Source organism: Ogataea haglerorum (genome assembly GCF_019207285.1).
Source record: "Ogataea haglerorum isolate 81-453-3 chromosome Unknown 81-453-3_NODE_1_length_915391_cov_96.871712, whole genome shotgun sequence".
Lineage (NCBI taxonomy): Eukaryota > Fungi > Ascomycota > Pichiomycetes > Pichiales > Pichiaceae > Ogataea > Ogataea haglerorum.
In genome coordinates this window covers 700,910-728,514 of record NW_025065151.1, presented here as the reverse complement: position 1 = coordinate 728,514, position 27,605 = coordinate 700,910, and the positions used below count along the sequence as shown (strand labels likewise).

Below are 27,605 nucleotides of genomic sequence, written 5' to 3'. Positions count from 1 at the left end.
CGTCTGGCACTGTCCTGGCGGATGGCAGATTTTAGGGCATCTGTGGGTACCGCAAGAAAGAAGCTCGTTGCAGACACGGCCGCACGACACAACCGTCTGGTAGCACATCGCGTTCTTGATCTCGACATGTTTCGAGCACTGGCAGTGCTTTGTCACCCGCTCCGTGCACCGCGGACACTCCTTGTCGTCCTCGTGGCAGTTGTGGATCTCTGGCCGGTGTCCGCATTTCGTGGGCCGCTGGCACTGGTTCAGGCATACGGGGAGCTTGGTTCCGCACCGCACAGGAGCGGCGACGACGGTCTGGCCGCAATGGCACACGAGGTCCTCGGACGAGGACTCCAGACAGGGCCGACAGGGGCCCAGATGGCAGGTCATCTGGCAGTAGTGTTTGCCGCACGAGAGCAGCTTGCCGCACTCTCGCGTGCACACGTGCACCGCCTCGATCGTCATCTGGTCGGCCGCGGTGCGCGCGTCGATCGTATTCTTCCTGATTCCCTTGAGTCTGTTCCGCTCGCGCACAGCAGCCACCGGCTCGTACTCGCAGCAGACTTCCATGCATCTGTGGCGACGGCAGCTCATCAGAGCCTGGCACTTGTGGTTGCACGCGGGAACGTAGCCTTGCTGCGCCAGTTTACAAGCCACCGAGAACTGAGTGTAGTTGCAACGACACTTGGAGTCCACCACCGCGTAGCACGGCGCACACTCTCCTTCGTGGCACGGCCAGTAGCACGTGTGGCCACAGTCCAGCTTCTTGCCGCAAATCTCGCCGCAGGTCGCCACTGGGTCCAAGCAGGACGTTCTTGGAGAAGCGAGCTGGTCCAGTCTATGCTTTCCGCATGGACAGTGGCTCAGCAGGCCTGGCGAACGAGGACACTTGTGGCCGTTGGGCGTCTTCGCATGACACGGTTCGGTGCACCTGTGGTTCCCGCAGTCCAACAAGTCGTCGCAGACCTCGTCGCACTGGAAACAGCCCGTCCACTGGGCAGCTGCCGTGAGAGAACGCAGGGGAGCACGCTCATGGCACTTGAGCGAAGCAGTGTGTTTTCCGCAGTAGCACCGGCCGGTGATGGGTTCTTCGCAGGGACCGCACAGACCGGCGTGGCAGTTCCGGCCGCACCTGTGCAAATTGCACGGCATCAGGTCGTCGCAGGGCCGGGAGCACGACCACCCCGTCTTGTAGGGAGTCAACACGCAGGGGAGCTGCCGCTCGGCAGCTCCACAGCTGCACTTCATCACGGGCCCCATGGCCGTGCACTTCTTGATATGCGGTCCCGGGTGGCAAGGAAGAGAGCAGCCGTGGACGCAGTCGGGCAGCGGCGAGTTGCAGGTCTGGCCACAGGAATGGGGCTCGAACTCGTTTTCCGGCGGGTTGAGCACCTTGCCACACCAGCACGTGTACTGTTTCGGGAGCTTGAAATGGGTGTTGTTGCACGAAGGACATCGCCAGGAACGGTCTTTCGCGGTGGATGATCCTCTTTTGGCCCAATCTCGGATGCAGGGCAGATCGAACGCCCTGTAGCAGTGGTGACAGGACCAAATCCTGGAGGACTTGTCCATCTCACCTGTACAGACTAGACAGGTGTATTCACCGCGTCTCAGCTCATTTAGCAAAGACTCTGCTACGTTGTCAGACATGATGAATAATCTGAAGTATTTTTTTGCAAGTTTATTTTTTGCACCTCCAGATAGAAATTATTATTTTAAGCTAAATTGAGGGGATGGCTCAACCAAACGATCCTTGGACAAAAAGGTAATTATTTCGCCAATGGCTACTGACTCAGAGATGCGTGGAGATACGAAGGAGTGTTCCATAAGACGCAGCGGCTCAAAGGCGCGCTGCCGGGCCTCGGACTCGGCGTGGCTGCGTTTGTGGTGGTGAGTGTCTACGAGGATTTTGTGGCCCCCAGGTTTGCCAAAGAGAGCCAGGAACACAAACACTGAGGCTTCTTATTTATTATCCACACAATGTGAGTTATTATGACTATTTATCTATCGCGAGGAGAAGTAGGAACACAGGACCCGAGCAGAGCTACTTCCGCTCAGGCGACCGGTCTCTGAGGTTTCCCTTCGTCTCAACCCAGCAGCTATAATGGTACACTCTGCCCTTTTTCTCTATGGCGTTTCGCCAGATCCATTCGCCCATCTCGTCGTCAAACACTCCAACTAGTTTTTCTCTACAGATTCCACACACCGTCTCGTTATCGCTATCTTCCGGAATGGCAACTATCTGCTTGTTGACCTCCTCCTCGGACAGAGCCTCCTTCACCACGACTCGGTTGGTCTCCAGAGTGTCTGACGTGTAGCCCACTATCTCGTCTTCCTTGAACTCAACCCATTTTGCATCGTTCAGATACCACGCCCTGTTGTACAGCTGTTTGCCCGTGTCCTTCAGTTTCTTGTTTGTGCGGAAATGCCAGTCTAAGTGCTGCTGCCGCGCTATAGTGCCGTCGGGCGTGCTGGCGAAACGCTTCGGACAGTTCGAGCACTGGTTGGGCTTCGAAGAGTAGATTAGAGAAATCTCGTCTGCCGTGGGCTTGTGGTTGTTGAGAAGCGCCTGGCTCAGCTCGATCGACAGCATCACAAGGCCCGACGACGCGGGAGCCGGCTGCTGCGAGGACGGCTGCGGCGTGAGAGCCTTCTCCGGGTTGAGTCCTAGAAGTTTCTGCAACTCCGGCGTGGAGAACACGGCCGGACCTGGGGCCGGCGTGGGGATCTTTGGGAGCGACGCTGGCACAGGAGGAATGTTGGGCAGCGACGCTGGGCCCGGTGGGCCCGGCGGGACCGCCGGAACCGGCTGAGCAAACGACGGTGGCTGGACTCTTCTGTACTCGTCTTCCCGGATGCCTGCGAGCTGTCTCCGCACCACTTCGAGCTGCTGGAGGGGGATCTGGGCCGGCTGCGAGATGATGTTCTGCAGCTGGTCTAGAAGCTCGAAGCGCTGCTTGGTTTTCTGGTCGGCGCCTCTATTGAGACGCTGGCCAACCATACGCTTCAGGTCGTCGATGTCCTTGATGAGGACCTCTTTGGAAAGCGGCTCCTCGATCTTGTTGTTGGCGGTGGCGCGAATAAGAAACTTCTCGATGAGGTCCAGCTGGTCGTCGTTGAACAGGGGCATTCCCGTTACTGGGTTAGCCATCTTCCATGTCTTGAATAGTTTGATCATTTTGACGCGGGTCGGGTCGTCGACGAGCGAGTATGTCTGTGTAAACGTCTTATACAGGTTTATGCTAAAGAGCCGAGTATACGGACTGCCAACCACTTTACATATCGAGTCTAGAAGATAAAGGGCGAACAGTTTCTGTGTGGGAATGGCTTTTGAGATCCGCTTCTCTACAGCCTTGACGATTTCCGCCGCGTGCTCCACGTTCTCCTGCGCCAGCTGCGTGTGGCTCTCTATGATGGGCCGCGAATTGAACGTGAGCGTCTGGAGAGAGTCGTAGTAGTCGTTTCCGAACTGAACAGAAGACATGCCGGGTAAAAAAAAAACGAACAAAAAAAAACATTTCACCAGTATTTTCCAACCAGAATGTGGGTCAGAGCAGTCAGACAAGGAACAAGAGGGTACCGGGGTTTTGCCACCAGCCGTGTGTGGCTGAATGAGGCCAAGAAGGAGGCCAAGAAGGAGGCCGCAGAGGCCGCCCAGAACAGCGGCGAGAAGTCGGTTGCCGCTCTGGAGTCGGAGCTTGCCTCCACCAAGGAGAAGTTGCTGGCCAAGGACAAAGAGTGCGCCGAGCTCAAGGACCTATACGTGCGCTCGGTGGCCGATTTCAGGAATCTGCAAGAGACCACCAAGAGAGAAATGCAGAAGGCCAAGGACTTCGCTCTGCAGCAGTTTGCCAAGGACCTGTTGGAAAGTATCGACAATTTCGGACATGCCCTGAATGCCGTCAAGGACGAAACTCTGAAGAGCAACCAGGAGGTTGCGCAGCTGTACGAGGGTGTGAAGATGACCAGAGACGTTTTCGAGAAGACGCTTGCCAGACACGGTCTGAGCAAGATCGACCCTGTCGACGAGCGGTTCGACCCAAACCGCCACGAGGCCACTTTCCAGGCCCCTGTGGAGGGAAAGGAGCCGGGCACGGTGTTCCACGTCCAGCAGCCCGGATTCGAGCTCAACGGGAGAGTTCTGCGTCCTGCCAAGGTTGGTGTTGTTAGAGACAACTAGCTGTATATAGTCTAATGATCAGATGATTGTCTACGTTTGTATTACACTATGTACTTGTATCCGTCCTCTTTCTTCTGCGCAAACTCCACCTTGAGCCGTCTGTCTTTTAGAAACAGCGGGCTCTCCTTGATCCTCTTGATCGCCTTGAGCGCCAGCTTCGGGCTCAAAAACCGCACAAACCCGTAGCCCAGACACTTCTTGGTGATCGGCGCCTTGGCCAGCCCGCATCGAATCGCATGCAGCGGCGCAAACAGTTTCATCACCTCGTCCTCGGTAGCCTCGTAGGGCAGGTTTCTTACCACCAAAATCTCGTACTTTTTCTGCTCCAGGTAGTTGCGACGCTGCTCCACCTCGCTGCGCAGATCCAGCCGGATCGGCAGGTTTTTGATCACACGGCCCTGCATCTGCACTTTGGCAGCACGGGCCTGCTCCTCGCTCTCGAACTCAACGTAGCCGTATCCCTTGAACTTGCCGTTTTCCTTGACTAGCCGCACGTTGCGCAGCCCGCCCAGCACCTTGAACACGTCGCCGACCTGCTGCTCCGTCACGTCGAACGGCAACCGGCTCACCAGCAGCGTCCGCTCGAGACTGTAGAATCGTCGCCACATGGTAAAATTTTGCGGTGCTAAGATGTTTTTTTTCTCAATATTCCATGTCAGCTCCTCCGCCACCTCCTCCTCCTCCGGCGCCGCCAATGGGCGGGCCACCGTCGCAGGCGCCGGCAAAGCTGCCCAAGGTGACTCCCGATAGAGACGCGCTGCTCGGCGACATCCGCAAGGGCAAGGCCCTGAAAAAGGCCGTCACCAACGACCGCTCGAAGCCCATGGTCGGTGGGGTTGTGGACTCCACTGCGTCGTCCCCAGCCGTAGGCGCCCCCAGTGCGCCGTCAGTGCCCTCTGCCCCGGCAGTTCCCGCAGGAGTGCCGCAATTGGGCGACATCTTTGCGAATGGAATGCCTAAACTCAGACACAGAGGTGACAGCGCAAAAGCGCCTGCAGCGCCCGAAAAACCGGCCACTCCCGTGCCAGCGATGCCAGCAGTGCCGTCGGCGCGCCCCAAACGCGACAGCAAGACTGTAAGTGTGCCTCCAGTCCCTGGAACTGCGCCAGCAGTGCCAAAAGTGCCAGCGTCCTCGGCACCTCCTGTTCCTGGCGCACCGCCGCCAGTCCCCTCGTCCACGGCACCACCGCCGCCTCCGCTGCCGTCCTCATCGGCACCAGCTCCTCCTCCGCCTCCCTCCTTGTCTGCGCCGGCCCCTCCTTTGCCGTCCACGTCAGCTCCACCTCCGCCACCGTCGTCAACAGTCCCCCCTCCACCGCCGGTTCCGTCTGCGCCGGCAGCACGCCCACAGAACACCTCTTCCGGGCCCTCGAAGTTGCCCACGCCGGCGGTCAAGCCTGGCCCTTCACCGGGCGCTCTTCCGTTTCTGGCAGAAATCAACGCCAGACGAGACGACACGCACGTCGTCAGCGACGAGGACGTGAAGACGGAAAAGCCAACACAGCCACAGGTCCCTGCCGTGCCCTCCATGGCCGCCCCACCGGTGCCCGCCACGAGTGCGCCTGCTGCTCCCAAGCAGCCACCTAAGAAAATGGCTGAGCCTCCTGCCCCGCCTACCCCTGCGGCCGCGCCCCCGGCGCCCCCGGTACCTACCATGGCAAAGCCACCTGCCCCATCGCTCCCGTCGGCACCACCTATACCGTCGGTTCCACCTACACCTTCAGTTCCACCTACACCTCCAGCACCCCCTACACCTTCGGCACCCCCTACGCCCTCGGCACCTCCAGCAAAGTCTCCAGCTCCCCCAACCCCTCCGGCTCCTCCACAGCCACCTGTTGCCGCCTTCGCGCAGCCCCCTACTCATCCTCCGTCTCCTGGTCCGCAGACACCCCCCCCTCCTCCTGCGCCGGCTCCCTCACTGCCAGCTTCCAAGGCACCGGCTGCGCCGCCTCCACCTCCAGCTCCGGCTCCGCCTGCGCCGGCTCCTCCCTCGCCCACGTACAGTCCATCAGTGGCGCCGACAGCCGCGCCAGCGCCCCCCAAACTGTCTGCTCCGGCTGTGCCAGCCGCGAAAAAAGCTCCACCCCCACCACCACCGTCAGCAGAGTCCAAGCACAGATTTACGCTCTCGCGCTCAAAAGCGCCGGACGAGAACAAAATCAACAGCCAGCAGGCGGTCGGGTCGGACTTGCGCAAGATCGACGCCTCGATCTACACTATCGGAGCACCGGCCACCTCGACAAGGATCCAGATCGACGAGTCGCGGTTCCGCTTCACAAACGAGGGAGACCTGCCCAAACCAAGACGTTTCGAAAACAAACAGAAACTGTACCCATCGGGCAGAGGCAGCTCGGTGCCTCTCAACCTCTCTCTCTACACCTGATGTATTATCCTTGGTATATTATCGCCTATGTACAAATATAGTCACATTTTTCATCTAATCACATCTACCGTCTTTCCAGCCATCTTTCCAACGCTCTTTCCACAGATTGCAGTCGAACTTCTTCTTCCCCAGCTTCTCGTTCACCTCATTGTGCGCGTCGCACAGCCACCTGCCAAACTCCTCCTGTGTCCGCACCTTGGGCTTGTCCTTCTCCATGTACTGTCTGAAGTCTTTGGCACAGAACCAGCACGGGTAAATGTTACCAAACACACGCAAAAACGTCTTCATGTCCTCTTGCTGTTCCTCAGACGCCTGCTCCGGATACCGGGCTGCAACAGAGTGCAGAAACGTCCAGGTGGCCCGGCCGAGCTGCTCCACGTCCGGAGGACAGTCGTCGGCCACGGTCTTGTTCACCGACTTGGTCACTGCCTTGAAGTCCAGCAGTGTGTTGCACGAGCGGCAAGGCTTGCCGTTCTCGTCTAGAATAATCTTTCTACCAGAAGGCCCCACTGACATTAAATTATTTAATTTATTCAAAATCATTTTTAGATTCTCCATATACTGCCCTCGCTGGCCATCACAATATTCTCGGCCTCCATCCGCTCAATCGCTCTTTCCGCTTCCTGCGCAGTGAACTGGTCCTCCTGCGACAGCTCGGCATTGACCATCTGTAGCAAAGCGTCGCTCTTAAACTCCTCGACGCCCGGGTTCGCCATGAACACCGAAGAAACAGTTTTCTTGAATAGCTCGTATCTGGCCGGCGAGAGACCCACAGTGTTGACGGCCCGCGAAACAGACACCTCTCCCAGATGCTGCGACTCGACGTCTTTAGCCAGATCCTCCATCTCGTGCTCGTCCACCTGCTGGTCCTCGTGGATCTGCTGCAACGCCTTCTGTCTTCTCGTCAAGATCTTGTTTCCAATAACCTCGTCGTCCTCGGCCTCGGACGCAAAATCGCTCTCCTCGTCGCTTTCGCTCTCTGCCAGAACGTCGGTGGCGACCTTCCGCTTCTTTTTCTGTGGTGCGTTGCGCTTGCTCATTTTCTCTTTGAACAGAGCGAATCTCAGCAGTTCCTGTGCAACCTTCACGTCCTTCAGGTCAACGGTCTGCGACAGGCGCACCTTGGCGTGCGCAGTAGACAATCTGATCAGGGTCTCGAGTGTTCTTGCCGTGATCGGCGTGGTTCTGGCGTTCTTGGTGTTGTCGTCGTTCCGCAACTCGGCGTAGATGTCCACAATCATGTTTGTGGCATTCTTGGTCAGAACAGGGTGGATTCTCTGCTTCGCGTACTGGATGTACTTCTTCAAAAACGGAATCGTCACAATCTGCGGCGTCTTGCCCTTCGAGGCCTCGGCAGCTCCCGCGTGCAGTAGCGGATTAAATTTCTCGAAAACGTCGGTGGTTTCCTCCTCTGGCTCCAATGGCCGGTCGCCAACGGCCAGAGTCACGGCGGGACGCTCTCTGATCGGCTCACCCTCCACGTAGCCTTTCGGAAGATACCTGTGCATCCGCAGCACGTGCTCACTGATCTGGCGGTCTCTTTCGTCGGAGATCTCGTCCGTCACCACAAACAGCAAATCGAAACGCGAGAGCAGCGAATCGGGAAGCGCGATATTCTGCTGCGGCGACTTGAAAGTGTCGTACTGGCCGTAAACCGGGTTGGCAGCAGCAATCACCGAACATCTAGCATTGAGCGAAGTGTGGATCCCTGCTTTCGAGATCGTGATGGTCTGTTGCTCCATAACTTCGTGAATCGCGACACGGTCGACGTCACTCATCTTGTCAAACTCGTCGATGCACACCACTCCCCTGTCGGCCAGAACCATCGCACCGGCCTCCAGCCGTCTCTCGCCAGTCTCTTTGTCGGTGGTGACAGCCGCAGTCAAACCAACGCCAGAGGAACCACGACCGGTGGTGGCAATGGCCAACGAGGCCGTGTTGAGCACAAACCGCAGGATCTGCGACTTGGCTGTGGACGGATCACCCACCATCAACAAGTTGATGTCTCCACGCAAATGCGTGCCGTTGGGCAGATTTTTCTCTTCTCCCCCAAGAAGCATAAGCAAGACGGCCTTTTTGATATATTCATGGCCGTAGATCGACGGAGCAAGAGACTGCGACATGATCTCAAAAATGTCTTTCCTTTTGGCGAGCTTGTTGATGTCTCTTATATCGTAATCGGTGATTTTCTCAACAGCCTGAACAGACGACGACCGAGCATGTAAGGGATACAGAGAGTTGCCGAGAATTACCACTTTGAAGGCCGAGCTGTTGTTCTGCCCGCCTCCCAGTGACCGGAACACACCGATCACCTGCACTCTATCGCCCGGCTTGACTTTGTCGACCAGGTCGTCATCCAAAATGACATCCACCGAACGTGGCAACTGACCAGCAGGCGCAAATTCAGGCAGCTCTTGAATAGCGACCGTTTGGTGGTCTCTATACTTGGAGTAGCCATACTCGGTTATCAACTTGTTTCCGTCCGGGTCCTCGGTCGGATAGTTGGCGGAGGTCGTGATTGGGTTGAAACTGGTGGTTTGGTCGCGGTATTCTCTCGCGTGGAATTTTTCCGTGGCCTCACAGTAGTGCACAGATTTTATAATCTTGGGGCGGATGAGCGATGCGCGGGTCACAATCCCTTCCACAGACACCATCTTAGACAGGAAAGACGAGTTGATAGAGCGAGGAGTGAGCTGGTGCGCTCCGAAAGCGCCGCGAAAAGCCAAATAGAAGTCAGAGTCCTGTGTCACCTCCATCTGCGTGTACTCGTACGCATTGAAAAGCGCCAGAACGGTTTCTCTAAGGGCCGTCTCCGCGGCAGGAAGATAGTCGGCCGGCTGGTTCAATAGACCGTTGGCAAAATCAGCATTGAATTCGCGTAGCTCGTCGATTGACACGGCAAGACGACGTTCGCCTTTCTGCAACATGAGTTTGATGGCATCTTTGTAGTCTGTCTGGGAGTCGAGATCTGCATCGAGAAACTCCTGGAACACTCTGACACGCTCGCCAAAAACGGCGTCGGCAGCTTCAACGATTCCGTCCATGAGAAGAAAGGAGGGAGAAGATTTTGTTGCAAATTTCGTGCATATTTCCACATTCGGGAAATGAGACGCGTTCAGTTCTGGGACCGCCGACGCGTCGCTGCCCAAAAAGCCAACACCCGTACACCACAAAGCCAAAAACACAGACAAGGTAATAGCTTCTCACCTCTGCAACATGTGCGTCTGACCTGTCACATCAGCCAACAGGCCTGTGGAGCAACACTGCAGCGGCCGCGGCAGACACATCGCAAATGTGCGTATGCCCGGCAATTTCATAATTACATATTCACCCAGGGATGGCGCACCTATCCCAGCAAGCCTCAAGCACACAGCTCCTAGCGCCCTAACGTTATTCACGGCCTATTCCAGAGCCGCAGACTAACCTCGATCCAGGAAACTAGTGCCAGAAAAAGGTTTGGCCCCCCTTTTTTCTTCCTGTAATGGCAAAAAATAAACAACATTTGGCGTATGTTTATGTTTTTCCCTGCCGAAAAATTTGAAACTATTCCCACCATAGCTCCCTCCGTCGATCGTCCTTGATTAACTTTACAACACCTCTTTTTGACTTATAACAACGAAACACTATATCACCAGGCGAACCCTACCCAACATCCGTAATGAGTGTGCCTCCGACGTCCAGAAGCTCTCGTTTGAGCATGAATTCTGGGCCAAAGAGAAGAACTGCCAAGGAAGTGAGATTTGGAGCCTATGTTTTGGGATCTACGTTGGGGGAAGGCGAGTTTGGCAAGGTGAAGCTTGGCTGGCGCAAAGACGGCAAGCACCCCTCGCAGGCCGCCATCAAGCTGATCCGCAGAGACTCAATTCCAAAGGGCTCCGAAAAAGAAAACAAGGTACACCGTGAGATCAATGCCCTAAAACGGCTTGCCCACCCCAACATCGTGAGGCTGGAAGAGGTGCTACAGAACGAAAAGTACATTGGCATCGTGCTTGAATACGCGTCGGGTGGAGAGCTCTTCGACTATATTCTCGAGCATCGTTATCTCAAGGAGTCGATGGCGTGTCGTCTCTTTGCGCAACTGGTGTCTGGCGTCGATTACATGCACTCGAAGGGTATTGTGCATCGAGACTTGAAGCTGGAGAACCTCTTGTTGGACAAGCACAAGAACATCATCATCACCGATTTCGGGTTTGTCAACACTTTCAGAAACTCAGACCTTATGAAGACGAGCTGTGGGTCGCCGTGCTACGCGGCCCCTGAGTTAGTCGTCAGCAGCGAGCCATACGAGGGCCGCAAGGTGGACGTTTGGTCCTGCGGAGTGATTCTCTATGCCATGCTGGCGGGATATCTCCCCTTTGACGACGATCCTCAAAACCCTGATGGTGATAACATCGCCAGACTGTATCATTATATCACCACCACGCCACTGACTTTCCCAGAGTACATCCAGCCAAGCTCAAGAGACCTACTTCGTAAGATCATCGTTCCAAACCCAGAGAAACGGATAGACTTGAAGCAAGTGAGGGCGCACGCGTGGCTGGCTCCACATGCACCATTCTTGTCCGTGACACCTTCTGAATGGGACAGAAACTACACCAGAGCCAGACAGTCCGTGCCTCAACAGGATAAGATCAACAGAAGACTCTCCCTCATGGAAAACCCAAGCTCGGCTTCTCTCATGCTTAACAAGCCGCACAGCAAATCCTTCGCACCAAAAACTAACTCATCGCTATTGTACTCGAACCCTGCTGCCCCTCAGACCTCGCATACCGTTGCCATCTCATCGGGATCGGACAACTACCACTCGCCTACCACTCCGCGCGAACTCTACCGCAGCGGTCGTGAAAAGGCTGGATCGTCGGCCAGCTTGGTACTGCAAGCAGTCGTGGAGGCAGACAAGTTCGAAGTGTCGCGCAGAAACAGCATTCAGAGCGATTTCAAGACGTCGGTCCCAAGATCTGCCACGTTCAACGAAGGTACAAGGACGTCGCGCAGCAATAGCATCATTTCTGCCAACGCTCCTCTCAATTTCGAGACTATAGCCGAGTCCCCAGCCCAGCATTCAGAGAGAAGCATGTTGCCGCCTTTGCTCCCGCCAATTTCGAGATCCACTGGAGCTCACTGTCCCAACTCAGCCCAGACAACAACATCTATATCATCCAAGCTTCCTTCAAGAGCGAACAGACCACGGCCCACCTCATACCATCCTGCAACGGCATCTTCCGGCTACATGTTCCCATCTCCAGATCTTTCATTCCTTGTTCCTGCTAATTCCTCTGAGACAAGCCTGACGCGTCCGCTATTCGACAGAGCTAGCTCCAATTCTTCGTCTCCAGTCAAAGAACATTGCAACTCATGGTGTCAGCCAACTGAGCCTATCCTGGACAAAGCCAGTGCTAGCGGTGTGCTGACAACATTGACTGATCACGGGGAGAAGGAGGAGGAAACGGAAACTATGAAAGAATCTGAGAAACGCAAAAGCGCAGCTTTTGACTCGTTATCGAACGCCATCGACATCTTCTCCATTTCGTCGCCCACCACGACTCCTAACTCTCCAATTATGTCCTCCGAGTCGACTGCGAAGGTGGAAACAGCGAAAGAACAGAAAGTTGAGCCTGCAGGCGAGCTGAAACAAGCGCAAGTTATTACGGCAGTTGAAGACACTGTGAAGAAGGTTCCGGAAGATAACCAACTGGCGGAGCTTAAATCCGGAATAATGGCCCCTATCAGCGCTCCTCTCAGTGCCCCTAGTCGCCAATCAAGCATTTCAGAGCGCAGGCACGAGAAGGAGAACCGCAACAGCCGCAAGAGTGTTTCTACGTCTGCCACCTCTGCTCCAAGATTCAAGCGGTTCAGCATGCTAGGTTTCTACTCGAGTAACAATCTTTCGCAAGAACTGCAACCCTCAGAGCCAATTATTCCGCCGCGCAAAGTGTTGGAACCTAGCAACAAGAGAGATGATGTTGCCGAAAGGCGCATGACTATGGGTGCTCGTCGTGAAAAGGACTCGACAGCTAAACGGGTGATGGATTTTTTCAAACGGCGGAGTGTGAGAATTTAAGTTAAGTTATAATAAATAGGTCTAATGACAATAAATAAGCATGGATAGCACCTCTAGCTCTTCTTCATACCCCTTAAGAAGTCTTCGTTCATGGATTGCAAGTTATTGGACTGTTCCGGGTCGTATCTGCTCATCCACTTGGACGGAGTGTTGCGCATGATGAAATGCTTTCTCACCACCCAAGGCTTTTTCTGTTCGCTCGCAAAAACCAGCGAGTTTGTCTCAAATGACTCGTGTGCTTCTGGTTCAGCTTGCTGGCCCCTAAGAGAACCGGTGAGTCTCAAGTCTCTGATAGCCAAATACTTATCCCATTGATCGGTATTGAACCTCGGCCTAACAAATATACGATCGTCGTTATCGTCAAGCTGGGGGGACTTTGACGACTCTGTGCTTCTGGTAATGGAATTGACAAAAACAGCATTCATGGCACCACCAGAAAGCCCCAAGAACGTGAGCATCAAGCCAAAAGGCCATAGACCTTCCCAAGGAATCATTGCGGGGAAAGAATTAAGGGATTACAAAATTGGGTGCAAGGATTTGGCGCTTGAATTATGGTGTAGAGATGTGAACAATTTAACGTACTCTACTTCAGTTCAGGCCCAGAAACGGCTCTCATGACAAGGTCTAACATAAAGACGTATATTAGTCTTACATATCCTCTTCAACTCTTCGTTGTGTCTGCTTCTAATTACACATCATAGCTAGCTATCATCAGGCTGCTCAGATGTTGGATGGGTACAGCATGATTCTGACAGAAGCACCGAAAGTCTTTGCTGGCAAGTTGTTCTTAAATTGTGCTCTCACCAGTCCGTTGTTTCCGTGAGTTCTGGTAACCTTTCCCCAGATACATCTGATCTTGGAACCTCTAACCTCCTTGGTGGCTCTGTAAACGTAAGCGATTCTCTTACCAAGGTAGAACTTGGCCTCGTCAGCGTTGGCAACTCCCTCAATCTTGATGAGCGAGGTGTTTGGGTTAGTGACGTGCTTGGATCTTTGGTAGGAGATGTGCTTTCCCTTGACGTAGAGTCTGTGCGATTCAGCCATCTTGATGTAGAATTATGGTAAATAATTTTTCAATATTTTATTCGAGCAAAAGTTTTCTTAGGGCACATGTCACATCACGTGCAACCCTCTTGTACACCTAACACCTAGCATATATATGGTAGCTGAACCGGAAGTCAGCCTCGTAATTATCTTGCGAGAACTCGTTTGCCAGCCCTTTGCTGGCCAGGTACGACTTCCAGACATGTGGATCCTGCTTTCTCCAGAGTGCCCCGATGTTGATAAAGGCGTCCATTTCTAATTCTTTCTCCGTCCTGACTTCTGTAACAAGTAGCCTATCGACCAGCTCTGGCGTGGTTCGAAGTACGTCATTATAGAGTTCTGCTCCACCAATGACGAAAACCTCCTCGATGATGTCCATGTCCAGCGTCTGGAGCGCACTTCTTAAAGCGTCTGCTACTTTGACATCATCACCATGTTTCTCCACTTCCTCGGAATATCTGCCCAAAAAGGAGCTCACATCACGCGTCAAGACCACATTGACTCTTCCCTTAAGAGGACGGAACCGTTCTGGGATCGATTCCCAGGTTTTTCTGCCCATCACGACGGCATTCTTCTTATTTTTATCTGCCGTTTGCGTCGTGATTCTGCGAAAATACCGCATTTCCTCCTTCAGCGCCCACGGCAGTTGGCCCTTGTAGCCAATTCCGTACTTGGGAACCAGTGCCGCCACGATCAGTGACACTTTAGTCATGGTGGAATTTACCAAGTTTATTTTCCGAGTTTCCAGCTTACCTAATCAGTGTGTCCAAATACGCACCATTTTGTCCTTGCCACCACTCACCACCCTGGCGCCGTCTAAGCTCCAGTCGACCGCATAAACCTCATCTGCGTGGCCGGGCAAATCCGAAAGCAGTTTTCTAGTGCGCACATCCCAGACCTTAAGGGTGGTGTCCTTAGAGCAACTCACCAGTAATCTGTTATCGGAGGACCAGGCTGTTTGGTAGACGGCAGCCACATGGCCGCGGAAAGTGGCCAGAAACTTCCCGTCCCGTCCGTCCCACAGTTTGATGGAATTGTCAAAGGAGGCAGACGTGATGTAGCGGCCATCTGGCGAGAACGAGACATGGTTGACCAATTTTTGGTGGCCAGTCATACGGCAGATCGGCTTGTTCGACTTTTCCGGTTCCCAAAGGAACATGGTGAAATCGTCACTGGCCGAAACCATTCTCTCGACAACTTTCCCGCCGACTTTGGCCACTTTTTCGTAATTTTTCAAGGCCCTGGCCTGTCTTTCTGCATCGTCTTTGGGCTTGGTTCCGGTGTGGTCAAACGGTCCACTTCTAAGGGCGAAGTCCGTCGAAAGCGCTATGTGGTTGATCCAGTGGCCGTGTGCCTTGAGAGTCTGAACACACGTGCCCTCCTTGGCGTCCCATACTTTGATAGTTTTATCGTGAGATCCAGAATATATGAGATTGGTGCCACCCCATTTGACACAAGAGACCGAAGACGAATGGCCCGAAAGCGTCATTTCGCAACGCTTCAAAGCCGTATTCCATATTTTCAGTGTGCCGTCTTTGGAGGCAGAAACAAGCCGCGGACTGTCTCCTGGTTGAACCAAGTGTGCTGGCTCCCAAGCTAAAGAAGACACAAATTTTGAGTGGCCGGTAAGCGAGGACCCAATTGGGGCGCCAGTCTTGCCGTCCCAGAGTCGCACACTGCCATCCATCGAGCCAGTAGCAACAACGTTTCCAAACGGAGAGTACGACACACAGAGCACCCAGTTAGAGTGGCCGTTCATGGTGGCCTTGATCGTCTGCGTGTGGCAGTCCCAAAGTCTGGCGGTAGAGTCGCCCGCTCCGGTCACGAAGAAGCCGCTGGTGTCTGGCGGGAACTGGGCTGCCAGAATTGTGGCTCCGTGTCCGCTGATGGTTCCCGAAGACCTCGTCACGGGACGCACTTTGAAGACGGCCCTGGGAGTAAATACCAGTGTAAGGGTGTCTTCTGTGGTTTTGATTCCCGGCTTGAGCACTGAGAAGTATATGTTATCTTTCACGTCTATGAGATCGTCGCCGTTCTGGACAGCAAACGAGTATGCGACTGGCTCGTCGGTGTTGTTTTGAAGCTGGTTCAACAACTCCTCGAGCTGTTTTTCTGTGATTCCACCGGGCACTCTGATAGAGCTTCCCACGGTGTCGCCCGAGTCCGACGCCTGGAACTTGATTAGCACATCAGGCAGATTTTTGGGCACAATGTCAACTTCTCGAGGAAGCTGGGCCTCCTTCTTCTGTTTCTTCGAGGGCGGTGGAATTAGGGTAGCCATGCTAGATAAATAAATCGGAAAAATATTTAAAAAAATCTCTTTCGCATCCGTGCACCGCAGCCATGACCTGCAGAGGTCGACTGGTTGACAGGATCCACCTCTGAAGTGGATCACAAATTCATGCCTGACACCATGACAACCCTGGTTTAGCATTGTTGCAGCAATTTAGCTTGGCAGAGTTTTCCTCGAATATGCACCTCCGTAATGCCAAAGAGAATATTCTCTCCGGATACGCTCATGGAGCACGAAACTGGCTCCGATACCCCTTGAGTGCTTCAACGATCGACGCCTTTCTCGAGGACAGGTATCTCCCAGACCCCCCAGCCAAGGCTGAAAATCTTGCCCTTGAGAAGCAGCAGGCCGATACATCGTCTCGAATCCTGAATCCAAAGCGTTGTAAGCCTGTCAAAGGATAAAGGCTGCGCGCGGGTCCTTTGCTACCACCTTGCTTCTTTCAATGGCTCCATGTGGAGCTAGAAAAATGCTGCTACAGTTTGTTTTTGCATTTTGAGCTTCATAGGGGACGTATCAGTTCTACGGACTAGGTTCAGGTAGGCGGCATTGTTCTTGGAATGGCAATGATTTTTGCTCAAACTACAAGTGCAGGCCAAATTGGGCATAACGTTCGTTCTTCGTCCTGACATAGTTCTCCTCCAAAATGTGGCTTTTCAGAGACCGAGAAAAATCGGCATTCCAAACCCGCTCATCAAGGCACAGTTTGCTGCGGTTTTGCAATCGGCGGCTTCGTTGTGATCACCACAGTCCGCGAGTCAAGGATCAGGAAACTGCTCACCAAAAGACTTAGCGAAACAGAAAAAACGCTCGAATCCAAAGAGGAGAACGAGATACTGGTCAGAGACAAGCCACGTACCACGAACTCCTCGGAGAAAGCCCGCTCGGGCTGCCGCTACGACTCGTCTACGCAATCAAAGTGTAGGTGTGGCTACCATACCACACCTCACACCGGAGAAAACATAAAGAATTCAGCCTTATCGACTATTTCCAGTTTCGGCAGTAGAAACCAATTTCATCTAATGGACAATAGCTCATTTTCCTCGCTCGACTCCGAGCTCCGAGATGACCACCAGTCTGTGCGGCTCCCAGACGTCGTCCATGCGTACTCCAATGGGTCCCGAGTGGCCAGAACGAGGACATCGACGTCGCTGGCCTCGTCGATTTCTAGAAGCATCCTCAGTGTTCGCCAGATCGTCGAGCAAGCCAGAGAGGACGACCAGCAAATGGTGCGAACCGAGACGCAGGGATGCGAGACGGTGGACCTCAACGAGGCTATCCGGATCGCCACGAACCGCTCAGAAAGCATAGAGCCGCAGGAACCTGAAGCAGAGTCACTGCCGCCTGTCGACACCGGTTACTCGTGGGTGATCTGCGCGTGTGTGTTCTTGATGATGTTCGCAACCTGGGGCGCCAACGGCTGCTACGGCGTGTTTCTGAACCACTGGCTCCAGGCACGGAGCTTCCCCGGCTCGTCTGCCACAGATTTCGCTCTGATCGGCAGCATAGTGCTGGCGCTCGCTCAGGCGCTGGCTCCGCTCGCTCAGATGGCGTCCGCGATTCTGGGAATGAAAACCGTGATACTGGCGGGCGTTGTATGCCAAACGGCTGGCTATCTGCTGGCCTCGTTCGCCACACAACTGTGGCAGCTGTATCTAACCGAGGGCATTCTCGTTGGGTTGGGCTTCGCGCTCGTTTTCAACCCGGCAATCGTCATTTTCCCAGAATGGTTTGACAAGAAAAGAGGCCTTGCCTCGGGAATTATTGTGTCTGCTAGCGGTATAGCAGGGGTTGTCTTCTCGCTGTCCTCACAGGCGATAATTTCCCGCACAGGCAGCCCGGCGTGGGCGCAGCGAATGCTGGCAATTTTCTCCGTGCTGGGCAACACGTTTGCCGCGTGCCTGCTCAAACACCGCATCCCAACACGGCGACTCAGGACCCGCCGCGAGATCGTCACCAGATTCTACGTGCTGTTCAACGCCAAGGTTGTCAAACTGCCGCAGGTCCACTTCATCACGCTGTGGTTCGTGCTAACACTCTCCTGCTACATCGTCGCGCTCTTCTCGCTCTCCGCGTACAGCACGTTTGTGGGCCTCTCGTCGTCGCAAGGAAGTCACGTGACAGCGATCTTCAACGGGTGCCAGGCTATTGGCCGGTTCTCCATCGGTTTGGCAGCAGACTACACGGGCCGCGTGAACATGGCGGTGCTGCTGAGCATCAACATGGTGATTTTGCTCTTTGCCATGTGGATCAACGCGACGACGGCCGGCGTGGTGTACGCGTACGCTATTCTCTCCGGGCTCACTTTTGGCGTGGCTTCCACGCTGAATCAGCCCCTGGTGGCGGACTCGGTCCCCGTGGAGCTGTTTCCGTCGGCCTGGAGCTACGAGAACTTCTGGATGGGTGTTTTTTCCATGTTTTGCGAGGTGGTAGCACTAAAGCTCAGAGACATGACGTTGGCGAAGCCGTTCATCAAGGCGCAGATATTCTGCGGCTGTTTTGCGGCTGCTGGCGTACTGTGCCTTCTGCCAATCCGCGAGTGGAAAATCCGCCGCATGCTCATCGCCCGGCACGAGGCCCTAGAGGCGCTCAAAGAGCACGAGAAACACACGGCCGAGTACGAGCGCCGCCTGAAAACGTACGACGTGCTTCTGCGCGGTGGATTCAAGGCGTACATGGCGAGACTGCTCTATCCTGTGCGCACGTGACACGTTCATTTTTTCGTGAACCGTAGCGGTCTTCCCATGCCCAGCCGTTTTTTTCTTGGCTTGGAGATCTTGACTGCTCCGTCAGGCAGCCGCGACACGCCGGTGAGCCGGGACGCCGTCTGGAAGCCCGAGCCGAGCGCCAGCGAGCCCGTGTTGAGCTTTATGTTCCGCTGGAACGACGAGAGCAGGTTTGGCGTGCTGGCGACGCTGGTGTCGGCCACCTTGACGAGGCCCTTGGGCAGGTTGAGGAACCGGCTTTTTCTCTTGACTGGATCGCCAAATCCAAACCCTAGCGTTTCTCTGAAATAGCTGAGATACAGCCGTTCCTTAGCGCGTGTCACGGCGACGTACATGCACCGCCTCTCCTCGTCGAGCGCTGCCTCGTTTTTCGTGGTGTCCCCGACGTCGTTCGTGGCGTGCTGCGACGGAAAAATGCCCTCGCACAGCGACGGGACAAACACGACCGGCCATTCGAGTCCCTTGGATCCGTGCACCGTCGTGATGGTCACCTTGGACACGGTTTTTTCTGCGATCTTCGTCTCCTCGTACAGATACACCGAGTCGAGGAACTGCGTCAGTTTCTCAAGACTCGTGCTGGCTGTGAGGTCGAACGACTGCTCTGCCACCTCCAGCTCGTCCTCCTCGGCGTACGCGTCCTGTAAAAGATCTTCCTCCTGGAGATTGAAGCTGATCAGCTGGTTTTTCAGCTCGTTCAGGTTCGCCTCGATCTCCTCCTGCGAGTCGCCCTTTCTGTCCATGCGCTCCTCGTTGACAACGCTCACAACACGGCTGTGCTGCACAATGTGGTCGAACATTTTTTCCAGCTGTTGCTGCTCGGTTGCGTCGCTGAGGAGCAGCTCGCGGGCTTTTTTGATCAGCGCAACGAACTCCCCGATCCCAGCGCGCGCCTTGGCCGTGATGCCCTTCATCCCGTCGCGCGCAATGCTCTCCAGCATCACGTAGACGTTGCCTGGCTGATTTCGTGCCCTCTGCGCGGACAGCTGCTCCTCGAGCAGCAGCAAACTTTTCGCTCCCAGACCGCTCACCTGGAAATCCAAACACCGACTGTACCCCAGCCAGTCCATGTCGGACGCCACGGCACGCAAATAGTCCATCAGGAGCCGTATCTCGCGCCGTTCCCAGAAAGATCGCCCGTGCACCACCTGGTACGGCAGGTTTGCGTGGATCAGCTCCTGCTCGATGACACGGGACAGAAAGCCGGACCGCAGCAAAATGGCGATGTCCGAGTACTGCGTGCCGTTTGGCTTGACCACCTGCTTGATCGTCGCGGCGATCGTGCTTGCCTCGGCCTTATTGGTGGCGCATGCAAACATCTGAACGGGAATGTCGTCCTTTTTATGGGCGCGCAGAAACTTTTGCTCCCGTCGCGCAAACTGCTGGTTCATCAGGTGCTCTGCAAGCGTGAGGATGTTGCTGGTGGAGCGGTAGTTCTGTGTAAGAGCCACTTTCAGAACAGGAACGCCCTTTTGTCGGTAGTAGTCCTCCATCCGGTAAAAGTTCTCGGCCTCTGCGTTGCGGAAAGCATATATGCTCTGGTCAGGGTCGCCAACAGCAGTCACGTTGTGCTTGTAGTTTTCGTTGAATCCTGACAGCTGGTACACCAGCTCCAGCTGCACCTTGTTGGTATCCTGGAATTCGTCTACCAGAACGTGTTTCACACGGCCCATACACGACGGGTGGTGTGCGAGCAGCCTGTGCACCAGCAGCAAGCAATCGTCGAAATCAATCACGTTATTCCGTGCAAGCTCTTCTTGGTACAGCGTGTACACCTCCAGCTTGATGCTGGTGTCGCCAGCCTTCTTGGAAACGGGTACCTGGTCCGGTAGCTGGGCTTTATTTTTGCAGGCCGAAATATACGCTCTGTATTTTTTGACGTCCGAGTCTTTGAGGGAGACGTCCAACCCGCTTTCTGCCATCACCCGGAGCACCTTCTTGATCAGCTGCTTGGCGTCTGTCTCGTCTGCGATCTTGAAACCGGCGTTCAGACCGACCAGCCCGCCGTATTTGCGCAAAATCCGGACACAAATCGAGTGGAAGGTCCCGATCAGCAGCTTTTTGGCGTCGATCTGCGGATACGGCTGCAGGAGCACGGCGAGGCGCTCGACCATCTCGTTGGCGGCCTTTTTTGTGAACGTGGCGACTACAACGTCCTGTGGAGGCAGCTTGTGGTGCAGAAGCAGGTACGCGACTCTTGCAGTGATCACCTTGGTTTTGCCCGTGCCGGGACCGGCAAGCACCAGAACGGCGCTGTGGGGAGAGGCCGTCACGGCCGCGCGCTGGTGCTCGTTCAGATCGTCCACGAACTTGTACATGGATCAGGGTGTAAGGAGTACGCGCGTGGAAGAGATAAAAACAGTTTTATTTTTTGCGCTAGTCGGTGCACAGGTGCGGAAATATTATCTATCATATTCTGTATTTATCAGATTTAATTTCCATGATAGGTCTGAACCCCGTTCCTCCCGGGCCGGCAAAAGATGAGCTCAGCTGCTCAGAGCTCCATTATGGTTCTCCCTGGCACCTTCGCGACATGGACCCTCTCGTTGACCTCCTCGAAGTAGAGATTCAGCAAGGCCTCGAGTCGAACGTGACCATGCTGTCCACACTGACGCCCGTTCCGGACTCGCACACACATGGCCGCGTGCTTGTTCTCGACCTGGGTGGGTCCACGTTCCGATTGTGCATTTTGCAGCTTTTTGGCGAAGGCCAGTACGAGATACTGTGCTCGCGAGAATGGCAGCTGGAGAACAGGCAGATAGACGTCTCGTTCTTCCAGGGCCTGGTGGACCGCGTGTGCACGGCCACTATTGACCGCTACTTTCCTCACACCGTCACCGTCGGCCTCTCAATCTGCTTTCCGTTCAAACAGACGAGCTCTAACGACGCGTATCTGGAGGTTGTGGGTAAGGGTTTTATTTTGGCAGACGAAATCCGGGGAAAAAATATAGCGCTGCTGCTGCTGCAGCAGCTGGAGACGGCGACGCGAAAGCAGGTCTGCGTGAAGGCGGTGATCAACGACGCCGTCTCTGTGTATGTTGCTGGCGCGTACTTGTATGAGTGTCGATTGGGGCTTGTTTTGGGCACAGGACTGAACGCGGCAGCCGGCTACCAAAGCCGTGTGCTGAACACTGAGATGTCCTGTTTTGGCAGCAGCCTGGCAGAGCTGCTCACGCCGTGGGACCTCAAAATGCAGCCGGCGTACTGCGAAAGCAGAAAGTCGCACCTGCAACTGCCGCTTTTCCAGCCGATGGAGTACTTGTGCTCTGGCCGCTACATAGGAGAGCTCTTCCGGATAGGCGTGCTCGACCTGGCGCAGCGCGGGCAAGTGTTCACTGGACAGCGGGTTTTGCTCGGGAACGCGTACGAGCTGACGGGCGAGACGATTTGTCAGATCTACGAGGGCAGCAGCGACGAAATCACCCGGATCTTTGCCAAATACAACGTTGCGGTGACAGAGCGGGACCGTGCTGTTTTGCGCAGCGTAATCCGGAGCTTGATTTGCCGCGCGGCAGCGGCCCTCGCGAGCTGGCTGGTGGCGTTCTGCAGGGCACAGACACCCAGAGCGCACGGCACGGTGCGCATCGGCTACATAGGCTCGTTTCTGGAGCACTTCGCGTACTACAGGGAGCAGATACAGCTCTTTTTGGACGCGTACGCCGCCAAGCATTCTGGGCCCCATTTTGACCTTCGTCTCATACCGCACAGCACAGCGCTGGGAGCTGCCATTTCGGCATGCCAAAAAAGTTAAAAAAATTGTCGATCCTGAGGCTCAGCTGGTAATATATCGGATCGGGAAATACTTTTACTCCTTTGGAATTGTATGGTAAACAATGGACCACGAAAATTATCAATGAAGTTTAAAAATGCTTGCGGAAAATTCACAACACGTCTGCAGTCGGGGCCAAGTCTGATGCAAGGAATCTCAACCCTATAAATCTAAATCTGTCGAACGCTCTTGATCTTCCGCTTGCATCCACCCTCCAGCATCAGCCAATGTACATTCTTGAACTGCTCGTGCTGAGCGCCGTCGCGCACTCCTTCAGCGTGCACGTGCCCTCGTTGCCCGATGCCAAAGACTTGTACCCTGTCGATTCGGTCGAGAAGCCGCCACAGGACTTTTTCGCCAGAATCAGGTCGCACACCAAGCAGACCGTGCTTGCGTCGAGCCAGACCGCCCAGACCACGCTGGCCTGGCAGCAGGGCATGTCCTTTATCGACTCAGACTCCTCCAACGAGGCATATACCGTCAACGTCACTGTCGGCGACGACACGCTGCCGCTGCTTATTGACACAGGCAGTGCGTATCTCTGGGTGTACGGAGCCAACTGCACGGATTCCAGCTGCGACGACAAGAAACTGTACCAGATGAGCTCGGGCCGCGAGTCCGGGTCCCTGTTCACGCTGTCATACAGCTCAGGGTCGGCCTCGGGCAGCGTGGTGTCTGACTCGTTGCAGCTGGCCGGAGTTGCTGCAGACGACTTCTCGTTCGGCGTGGCGTCCCACGTGCCCGACCTGTTCGAAGGCTACTCGTTCGCGGGCGTTCTGGGCCTGCCTGCTACCAACGCGACGGACGGCATGACGAATCTCGTCACGTTTCTCCAGAACCAGGGGTCTCTGGCTAAAGGCGTGTTTGCGCTGTGTCTGGGCGCGTACAGCACCGCGAACGGCGACTCGAACGCCGGGCTGCTGGTCCTCGGTAAGGACATTGCCGAGCTGTACGACGAGACCATCAGCTACGCCCCAGTGGTGGAAAACAGCAATAATTACTGGCAGATTGTTGTCGACTCGATATCTGTCGACGGCTACGGGGTGTCTTTCGACAAGGCCGCCGTCGACGGAGACGAGTCGTCAACAAAACGGCTCGCGGTCGTCGATAGCGGCACCACGTCGATCGTCACGGCCTCCGCAGACGCCACCAAACTGCACTCCTTCTTCAACGACTCCGTCACCGACGGTAGCAACTTCGCTGTGCCATGCAACACCTCCTACGAGCTCGCGTTCGAGATCGGCGGCCAGAAGTGGACCCTTGGCCCAGAAGACTATCTGGGATCGGCATACCCTTCCGGCTCCCAGTACAGTGGTTACTGCGTGAGCAACATTGTTGGCTCGCCGTCGCTGGACAACGGCACGTGGATCCTGGGCTCGCTGTTCCTGAAAAACTACTACGTCACGTTCGACCTCGACGGTGCGAAAGTCGGGCTCGCCAATAGGACGGCCGTCCAAATTGACGCCTCCGCGTCCCAGAGCCCTCTCTCCAGCCTGCCACACTCCCAGACCACCGCTGGAGCCAGCTCCGCCTACTACAACTCGTCGACTACTCCCTCCTCGCACCGGACCCGCACACCCTCGACTCTGAGCATTGCAAGTAGCTCTGTCTCAGGCCGCGCATCGGCCAATTCGAGCTCCAGCTCGTCTGTCGTCTCCGGCCGGGCCGGCAAACGCCAGCTGTCGCCGCCGCTACTGCTGCTGTCGCTTCTGTGTCTGCTATGACGTCTGCTTGCCCATGAATACATTACTTAATGACCGGCCTTGTTCAGGCGCCGCCGCTTCTTTCTCTCCAGCCGCGAGATCTGGATCAGATCATCCTCGGACGGCTCGTAGATATGCCATATCGTGTAGTGGGGCAGCCCGCCGACGCGGAAGCCCATCTGCTTGCTGAGTTTGCCGAACGCCTCAGTTTCGGCGTGGTTCATGAACGTGAAGGCAGGGAAGTTCGAGCCCTGGCGGAACACCTTGGCCTTCGCGAGAATCGAGACGCCTCCGACGCCGTCCAGGTCGACGATTTCGTCCGGGCTGCCGCTGGGCTCACGGATGTACGCGAGATGGACGCGCCAGGTCGGGTACTCGGCGTACCCTTCGACGATGACGTCGTCCTCGTGGAGCGTCTTGGCGAGCTCGAGCCCCTCTTTGGACTCCATCCACGAGTTGAGGTCGTACGGCTGCTCGTTGCCCAGAAACGTAGGCAGCGGTCTCCAGACATTGGGCACCACCACGTCGAATGCTGGCGAGAATTTCATCATGTGCTCCAGAATGTCGCCCGGCGACGTCTCGATGTCCACGTCTCGCCAGTACACCCACGAGTGATACGGCTTGAGGGCCGTGCTCAAAAGCCAGTTGCGGGCACGTCCCATAAGCTTCCGCCGGATCCCCTGCACCTTGACGTCGTGCCTGTCGCTGAAGCCCTGACCAATGACTTGCCCGAAGTCTTTCTGGTAGATCTGCACCGATCTGAACGGCTTGGTATATTCTGAGTGGTATGGCGGCGAGTACGCCGTGCGAACGTTGTCCACGTAGTCCTGTGGCATGTACTGCAAGTACAGGTCGCTGGAGCCGACGATGGCTCCCGACGGCGTGTTCGACTCCTTCTTGTCGAGCAGCTCCAGCAGCGTGCCCTTCTGCATCGCCTGCGAGTACTCAAAAAGCGTCTCCAGCGTGGTGTCGTCCTCTGAGCAGTCGCTCACCAGGAATGCTATGTCTATCAGACTGTGGTCGTATGTCATGTTCATCATGTTGCGGAACATCAGTGGCAGCACCTTCGCGGCGTTTCTGAGCGGCACCAGCAGCAGAACAATTTCCTTGTTGTCCCGCCCGTTCGCCGTGCCCTGGTACTCTTCCAGGTCGTAAAATTCGACCGTGTCTGGCCACACGTCGCTGTCTTCTTCGGGAATACCCGTCTCCTTCGGCCACAATTTGTTTTCTGGCGGCGCTGGCTCTGAGTTTTCAATCTGCGGCACAAACTTCGCCGGCTTGCGGCGGCGGAACAGCAGTAATACCACCACCACGGCCACAGTGATGCCTATGATGTTGATCCATTTTCTTTGTCCGTGTCGCCTCTTTTTCGGCTTTATCTCGTAGTTGCCAGCCCTGTGTGTTAGCCTCATTTTAGATGTCGTTGCCATACTTACAGAGGCAACTCTGTTTTCTTCGGATGCTGTCCAAACCGCAGCATGCTCCGTATTAGCTCGACCGCAAACCCTTTTATTTTTATTTTTATTTTTTTTTTCCCTACACTGGATCTGGAACTGTGCACGACGATGGTCAAACACGTTCGATCAGGCCGTGGAACTCGGGCTTGAACCACTCTGCGCGCAAAAGGGCCCACACCTGGCGCGCAAGAGCGTCTGCCTTGGTCTCGCTCGAGCTTTTTGCTTCGATGTACACCTTGAGCTTTGGCTCTGTGCCCGAGCCGCGCGCCGTGAACCTGATCTCGTCGTCCTCGTGCTGCAGAGAGACAGTGATCATTTGCGACGAAACGTCGACGGGCAACGCCGGTTTCGAGTCGGGCGTCGTCGAGTCGTAGCCAACAGTGAGGTCGCGCCATTTCGTCACTGTGAACTGCCCGATCTGCTGAGGATACGGGTTGCCCGCGCTCCTAATGTGCTGGAAAATGATCTCCGTCGCGCGCGTGTCGGGCACCACGTAGTACCCGTTGCACTCTTTGAAAAAGCCGTATTTTTCGTACCCTTGCCGCAGCGTCTGGAGCGCATCGGTGTCCGTGTCGAGCCAGTGCTGGTACATCTGCAGAAACATCACCAGCGCAGAGATTCCGTCCTTGTCGTGGACCACAGGGAACATAAACCCGATGGCCTCTTCGAACGCAAAGGGGCAGTGGTATCCCGCGTTCTCCAGCTCGATGACCTTGTTGCCGATCCACTTGAAGCCCGTCAGCGTGTCCTGGAAGTGGAAACCCTCTTTGGCGGCCATTGCGGCGATCATTTGCGACGAGACGGTCGAATTGACGAGATACACGTTGCTGCGGTCTTTTATCTGCGATACCACGTATTGCGCGAAAAGGTAGCCGAGCTCGTTGCCCGACAGCTGTCTCCAAACGCGGTTCATTTTCACCGCCGCAGAGAACCGGTCTGCGTCCGGGTCGTTGGCCACCACCACAGAAATGCCCTGCCTGTCGGCCTGCTCAATGGCAAGGTCCAGTGCTCCTTTTTCCTCTGGGTTCGGGAACTTGACTGTCGGGAAGTCCGGGTCCGGCAGACATTGCTGCTCAACAGGGACAAGGACTCCGTGGGGCACAACATGGGACACAAACTCAGCGCCCACGCCGTGCATTGCTGTGTAGACGGCTTTGAAGGAGAACGAGGCGTTTTTGAGCAACATGGATTTGACTTTGCGCGCGTACTTTTCGATAATCTCGTCTCTCACGAAAAGCAACCTGTCGCTGTGCTGCTCAAATACCCGCGCGGTGTCCCACGTGGGGTCCGTGAAGACGACGTCGAGATTGGCCAGAATGCTGTGCTGGATTTGCTGGTCGTGCGGCGGGATGATCTGGCAGCCGTTGCTCCAGTACACTTTGTACCCGTTGTCGTTTTTCGGGTTGTGGGAGGCGGTGATCATGACACCTGCGCTGGCAGAGTACTGGTCCACGGAAAAGGGCACCAGTGGGGTGGCAGCCAACCCCCCACCCAAATAGTAGACTGTGAAACCCTTGACGAGGAACACGGCGGCGGTGAGCTCTGCAAACCGCTGCGAGTTGTGGCGGTGGTCGTGGCCCACAACCACTGACGGCGTGTCAGCCACGCTCTTCACGTACTCGGCGAGGCCCTGCGAGGCCTGCACTACGGTAACGTCGTTCATCCTGCTGAAGCCGGCGCCCATTGCGGCGCGCAGGCCTGCTGTGCCAAACGTTAGCCGCGACCCCAGCCGGTCCTCCAGCGCAGCGGTGTCGTGTTCAGCCACAAGCTGCTCAATCTCGCGCCGAGTTGTCGGATTGACGTCAATTGCGAGCCACTCATGTGCCGACGACATAAAAATATTACTCAGACAATTTACTAGCCACGCGCCTCGCCACATCGCCTTGCCAGAAGGTTATTCCACGCGTTGACATTTCCCTAACAAGCAATATTCCAAACTGGGCTAATTTTGTGCATGCCCACGACTGCCTGATTTTTGCCAATTTTCATTCCCAGATATCGCCCACC

The 27,605-nt window shown here is 55.4% G+C and overlaps 18 protein-coding genes across 18 annotated transcripts; 7 read left to right on the top strand and 11 right to left on the bottom strand.

The window, feature by feature from the left end:
- Nucleotides 1–21: 21 nt before the first annotated feature.
- Nucleotides 22–1,470, top strand: KL911_000444 (uncharacterized protein; the record flags this gene model as incomplete). The annotated part of the gene is made up of 1 exon (XM_043199731.1): nucleotides 22–1,470. One exon carries the CDS (start codon nucleotides 22–24, stop codon nucleotides 1,468–1,470), a length of 1,449 nt encoding a protein of 482 aa, XP_043057137.1.
- Nucleotides 1,471–2,029: 559 nt separating this feature from the next.
- Nucleotides 2,030–3,469, bottom strand: KL911_000443 (uncharacterized protein; the record flags this gene model as incomplete). The annotated part of the gene is made up of 1 exon (XM_043199720.1): nucleotides 2,030–3,469. The coding sequence occupies one exon, from the start codon at nucleotides 3,467–3,469 to the stop codon at nucleotides 2,030–2,032; it is 1,440 nt and encodes a 479-aa protein (XP_043057136.1).
- A 57-nt stretch (nucleotides 3,470–3,526) lies between these two features.
- KL911_000442 (uncharacterized protein) lies at nucleotides 3,527–4,165 on the top strand (the record flags this gene model as incomplete). Its single annotated transcript, XM_043199709.1, has 1 exon — nucleotides 3,527–4,165. The coding sequence occupies one exon, from the start codon at nucleotides 3,527–3,529 to the stop codon at nucleotides 4,163–4,165; it is 639 nt and encodes a 212-aa protein (XP_043057135.1).
- A 41-nt stretch (nucleotides 4,166–4,206) lies between these two features.
- KL911_000441 (uncharacterized protein) lies at nucleotides 4,207–4,773 on the bottom strand (the record flags this gene model as incomplete). Its single annotated transcript, XM_043199698.1, has 1 exon — nucleotides 4,207–4,773. One exon carries the CDS (start codon nucleotides 4,771–4,773, stop codon nucleotides 4,207–4,209), a length of 567 nt encoding a protein of 188 aa, XP_043057134.1.
- Nucleotides 4,774–4,817: 44 nt separating this feature from the next.
- Nucleotides 4,818–6,548, top strand: KL911_000440 (uncharacterized protein; the record flags this gene model as incomplete). Its single annotated transcript, XM_043199687.1, has 1 exon — nucleotides 4,818–6,548. One exon carries the CDS (start codon nucleotides 4,818–4,820, stop codon nucleotides 6,546–6,548), a length of 1,731 nt encoding a protein of 576 aa, XP_043057133.1.
- Nucleotides 6,549–6,602: 54 nt separating this feature from the next.
- Nucleotides 6,603–7,064, bottom strand: KL911_000439 (uncharacterized protein; the record flags this gene model as incomplete). The annotated part of the gene is made up of 1 exon (XM_043199675.1): nucleotides 6,603–7,064. The coding sequence occupies one exon, from the start codon at nucleotides 7,062–7,064 to the stop codon at nucleotides 6,603–6,605; it is 462 nt and encodes a 153-aa protein (XP_043057132.1).
- A 29-nt stretch (nucleotides 7,065–7,093) lies between these two features.
- Nucleotides 7,094–9,592, bottom strand: KL911_000438 (uncharacterized protein; the record flags this gene model as incomplete). The annotated part of the gene is made up of 1 exon (XM_043199664.1): nucleotides 7,094–9,592. The coding sequence occupies one exon, from the start codon at nucleotides 9,590–9,592 to the stop codon at nucleotides 7,094–7,096; it is 2,499 nt and encodes an 832-aa protein (XP_043057131.1).
- A 614-nt stretch (nucleotides 9,593–10,206) lies between these two features.
- On the top strand, nucleotides 10,207–12,609 carry KL911_000437 (uncharacterized protein; the record flags this gene model as incomplete). The annotated part of the gene is made up of 1 exon (XM_043199653.1): nucleotides 10,207–12,609. One exon carries the CDS (start codon nucleotides 10,207–10,209, stop codon nucleotides 12,607–12,609), a length of 2,403 nt encoding a protein of 800 aa, XP_043057130.1.
- Nucleotides 12,610–12,662: 53 nt separating this feature from the next.
- KL911_000436 (uncharacterized protein) lies at nucleotides 12,663–13,103 on the bottom strand (the record flags this gene model as incomplete). The annotated part of the gene is made up of 1 exon (XM_043199642.1): nucleotides 12,663–13,103. The coding sequence occupies one exon, from the start codon at nucleotides 13,101–13,103 to the stop codon at nucleotides 12,663–12,665; it is 441 nt and encodes a 146-aa protein (XP_043057129.1).
- A 226-nt stretch (nucleotides 13,104–13,329) lies between these two features.
- On the bottom strand, nucleotides 13,330–13,653 carry KL911_000435 (uncharacterized protein; the record flags this gene model as incomplete). The annotated part of the gene is made up of 1 exon (XM_043199631.1): nucleotides 13,330–13,653. The coding sequence occupies one exon, from the start codon at nucleotides 13,651–13,653 to the stop codon at nucleotides 13,330–13,332; it is 324 nt and encodes a 107-aa protein (XP_043057128.1).
- Nucleotides 13,654–13,750: 97 nt separating this feature from the next.
- KL911_000434 (uncharacterized protein) lies at nucleotides 13,751–14,365 on the bottom strand (the record flags this gene model as incomplete). Its single annotated transcript, XM_043199620.1, has 1 exon — nucleotides 13,751–14,365. The coding sequence occupies one exon, from the start codon at nucleotides 14,363–14,365 to the stop codon at nucleotides 13,751–13,753; it is 615 nt and encodes a 204-aa protein (XP_043057127.1).
- A 45-nt stretch (nucleotides 14,366–14,410) lies between these two features.
- Nucleotides 14,411–15,934, bottom strand: KL911_000433 (uncharacterized protein; the record flags this gene model as incomplete). Its single annotated transcript, XM_043199609.1, has 1 exon — nucleotides 14,411–15,934. The coding sequence occupies one exon, from the start codon at nucleotides 15,932–15,934 to the stop codon at nucleotides 14,411–14,413; it is 1,524 nt and encodes a 507-aa protein (XP_043057126.1).
- A 191-nt stretch (nucleotides 15,935–16,125) lies between these two features.
- Nucleotides 16,126–18,654, top strand: KL911_000432 (uncharacterized protein; the record flags this gene model as incomplete). The annotated part of the gene is made up of 2 exons (XM_043199598.1): nucleotides 16,126–16,327; nucleotides 16,748–18,654. The coding sequence occupies 2 exons, from the start codon at nucleotides 16,126–16,128 to the stop codon at nucleotides 18,652–18,654; spliced, it is 2,109 nt and encodes a 702-aa protein (XP_043057125.1).
- Nucleotides 18,655–18,659: 5 nt separating this feature from the next.
- KL911_000431 (uncharacterized protein) lies at nucleotides 18,660–20,987 on the bottom strand (the record flags this gene model as incomplete). The annotated part of the gene is made up of 1 exon (XM_043199587.1): nucleotides 18,660–20,987. The coding sequence occupies one exon, from the start codon at nucleotides 20,985–20,987 to the stop codon at nucleotides 18,660–18,662; it is 2,328 nt and encodes a 775-aa protein (XP_043057124.1).
- A 122-nt stretch (nucleotides 20,988–21,109) lies between these two features.
- Nucleotides 21,110–22,420, top strand: KL911_000430 (uncharacterized protein; the record flags this gene model as incomplete). Its single annotated transcript, XM_043199576.1, has 1 exon — nucleotides 21,110–22,420. One exon carries the CDS (start codon nucleotides 21,110–21,112, stop codon nucleotides 22,418–22,420), a length of 1,311 nt encoding a protein of 436 aa, XP_043057123.1.
- Nucleotides 22,421–22,665: 245 nt separating this feature from the next.
- KL911_000429 (uncharacterized protein) lies at nucleotides 22,666–24,162 on the top strand (the record flags this gene model as incomplete). The annotated part of the gene is made up of 1 exon (XM_043199564.1): nucleotides 22,666–24,162. One exon carries the CDS (start codon nucleotides 22,666–22,668, stop codon nucleotides 24,160–24,162), a length of 1,497 nt encoding a protein of 498 aa, XP_043057122.1.
- Nucleotides 24,163–24,188: 26 nt separating this feature from the next.
- KL911_000428 (uncharacterized protein) lies at nucleotides 24,189–25,553 on the bottom strand (the record flags this gene model as incomplete). Its single annotated transcript, XM_043199553.1, has 1 exon — nucleotides 24,189–25,553. The coding sequence occupies one exon, from the start codon at nucleotides 25,551–25,553 to the stop codon at nucleotides 24,189–24,191; it is 1,365 nt and encodes a 454-aa protein (XP_043057121.1).
- Nucleotides 25,554–25,710: 157 nt separating this feature from the next.
- KL911_000427 (uncharacterized protein) lies at nucleotides 25,711–27,432 on the bottom strand (the record flags this gene model as incomplete). Its single annotated transcript, XM_043199542.1, has 1 exon — nucleotides 25,711–27,432. One exon carries the CDS (start codon nucleotides 27,430–27,432, stop codon nucleotides 25,711–25,713), a length of 1,722 nt encoding a protein of 573 aa, XP_043057120.1.
- Between the last annotated feature and the right edge of the window lie 173 nt (nucleotides 27,433–27,605).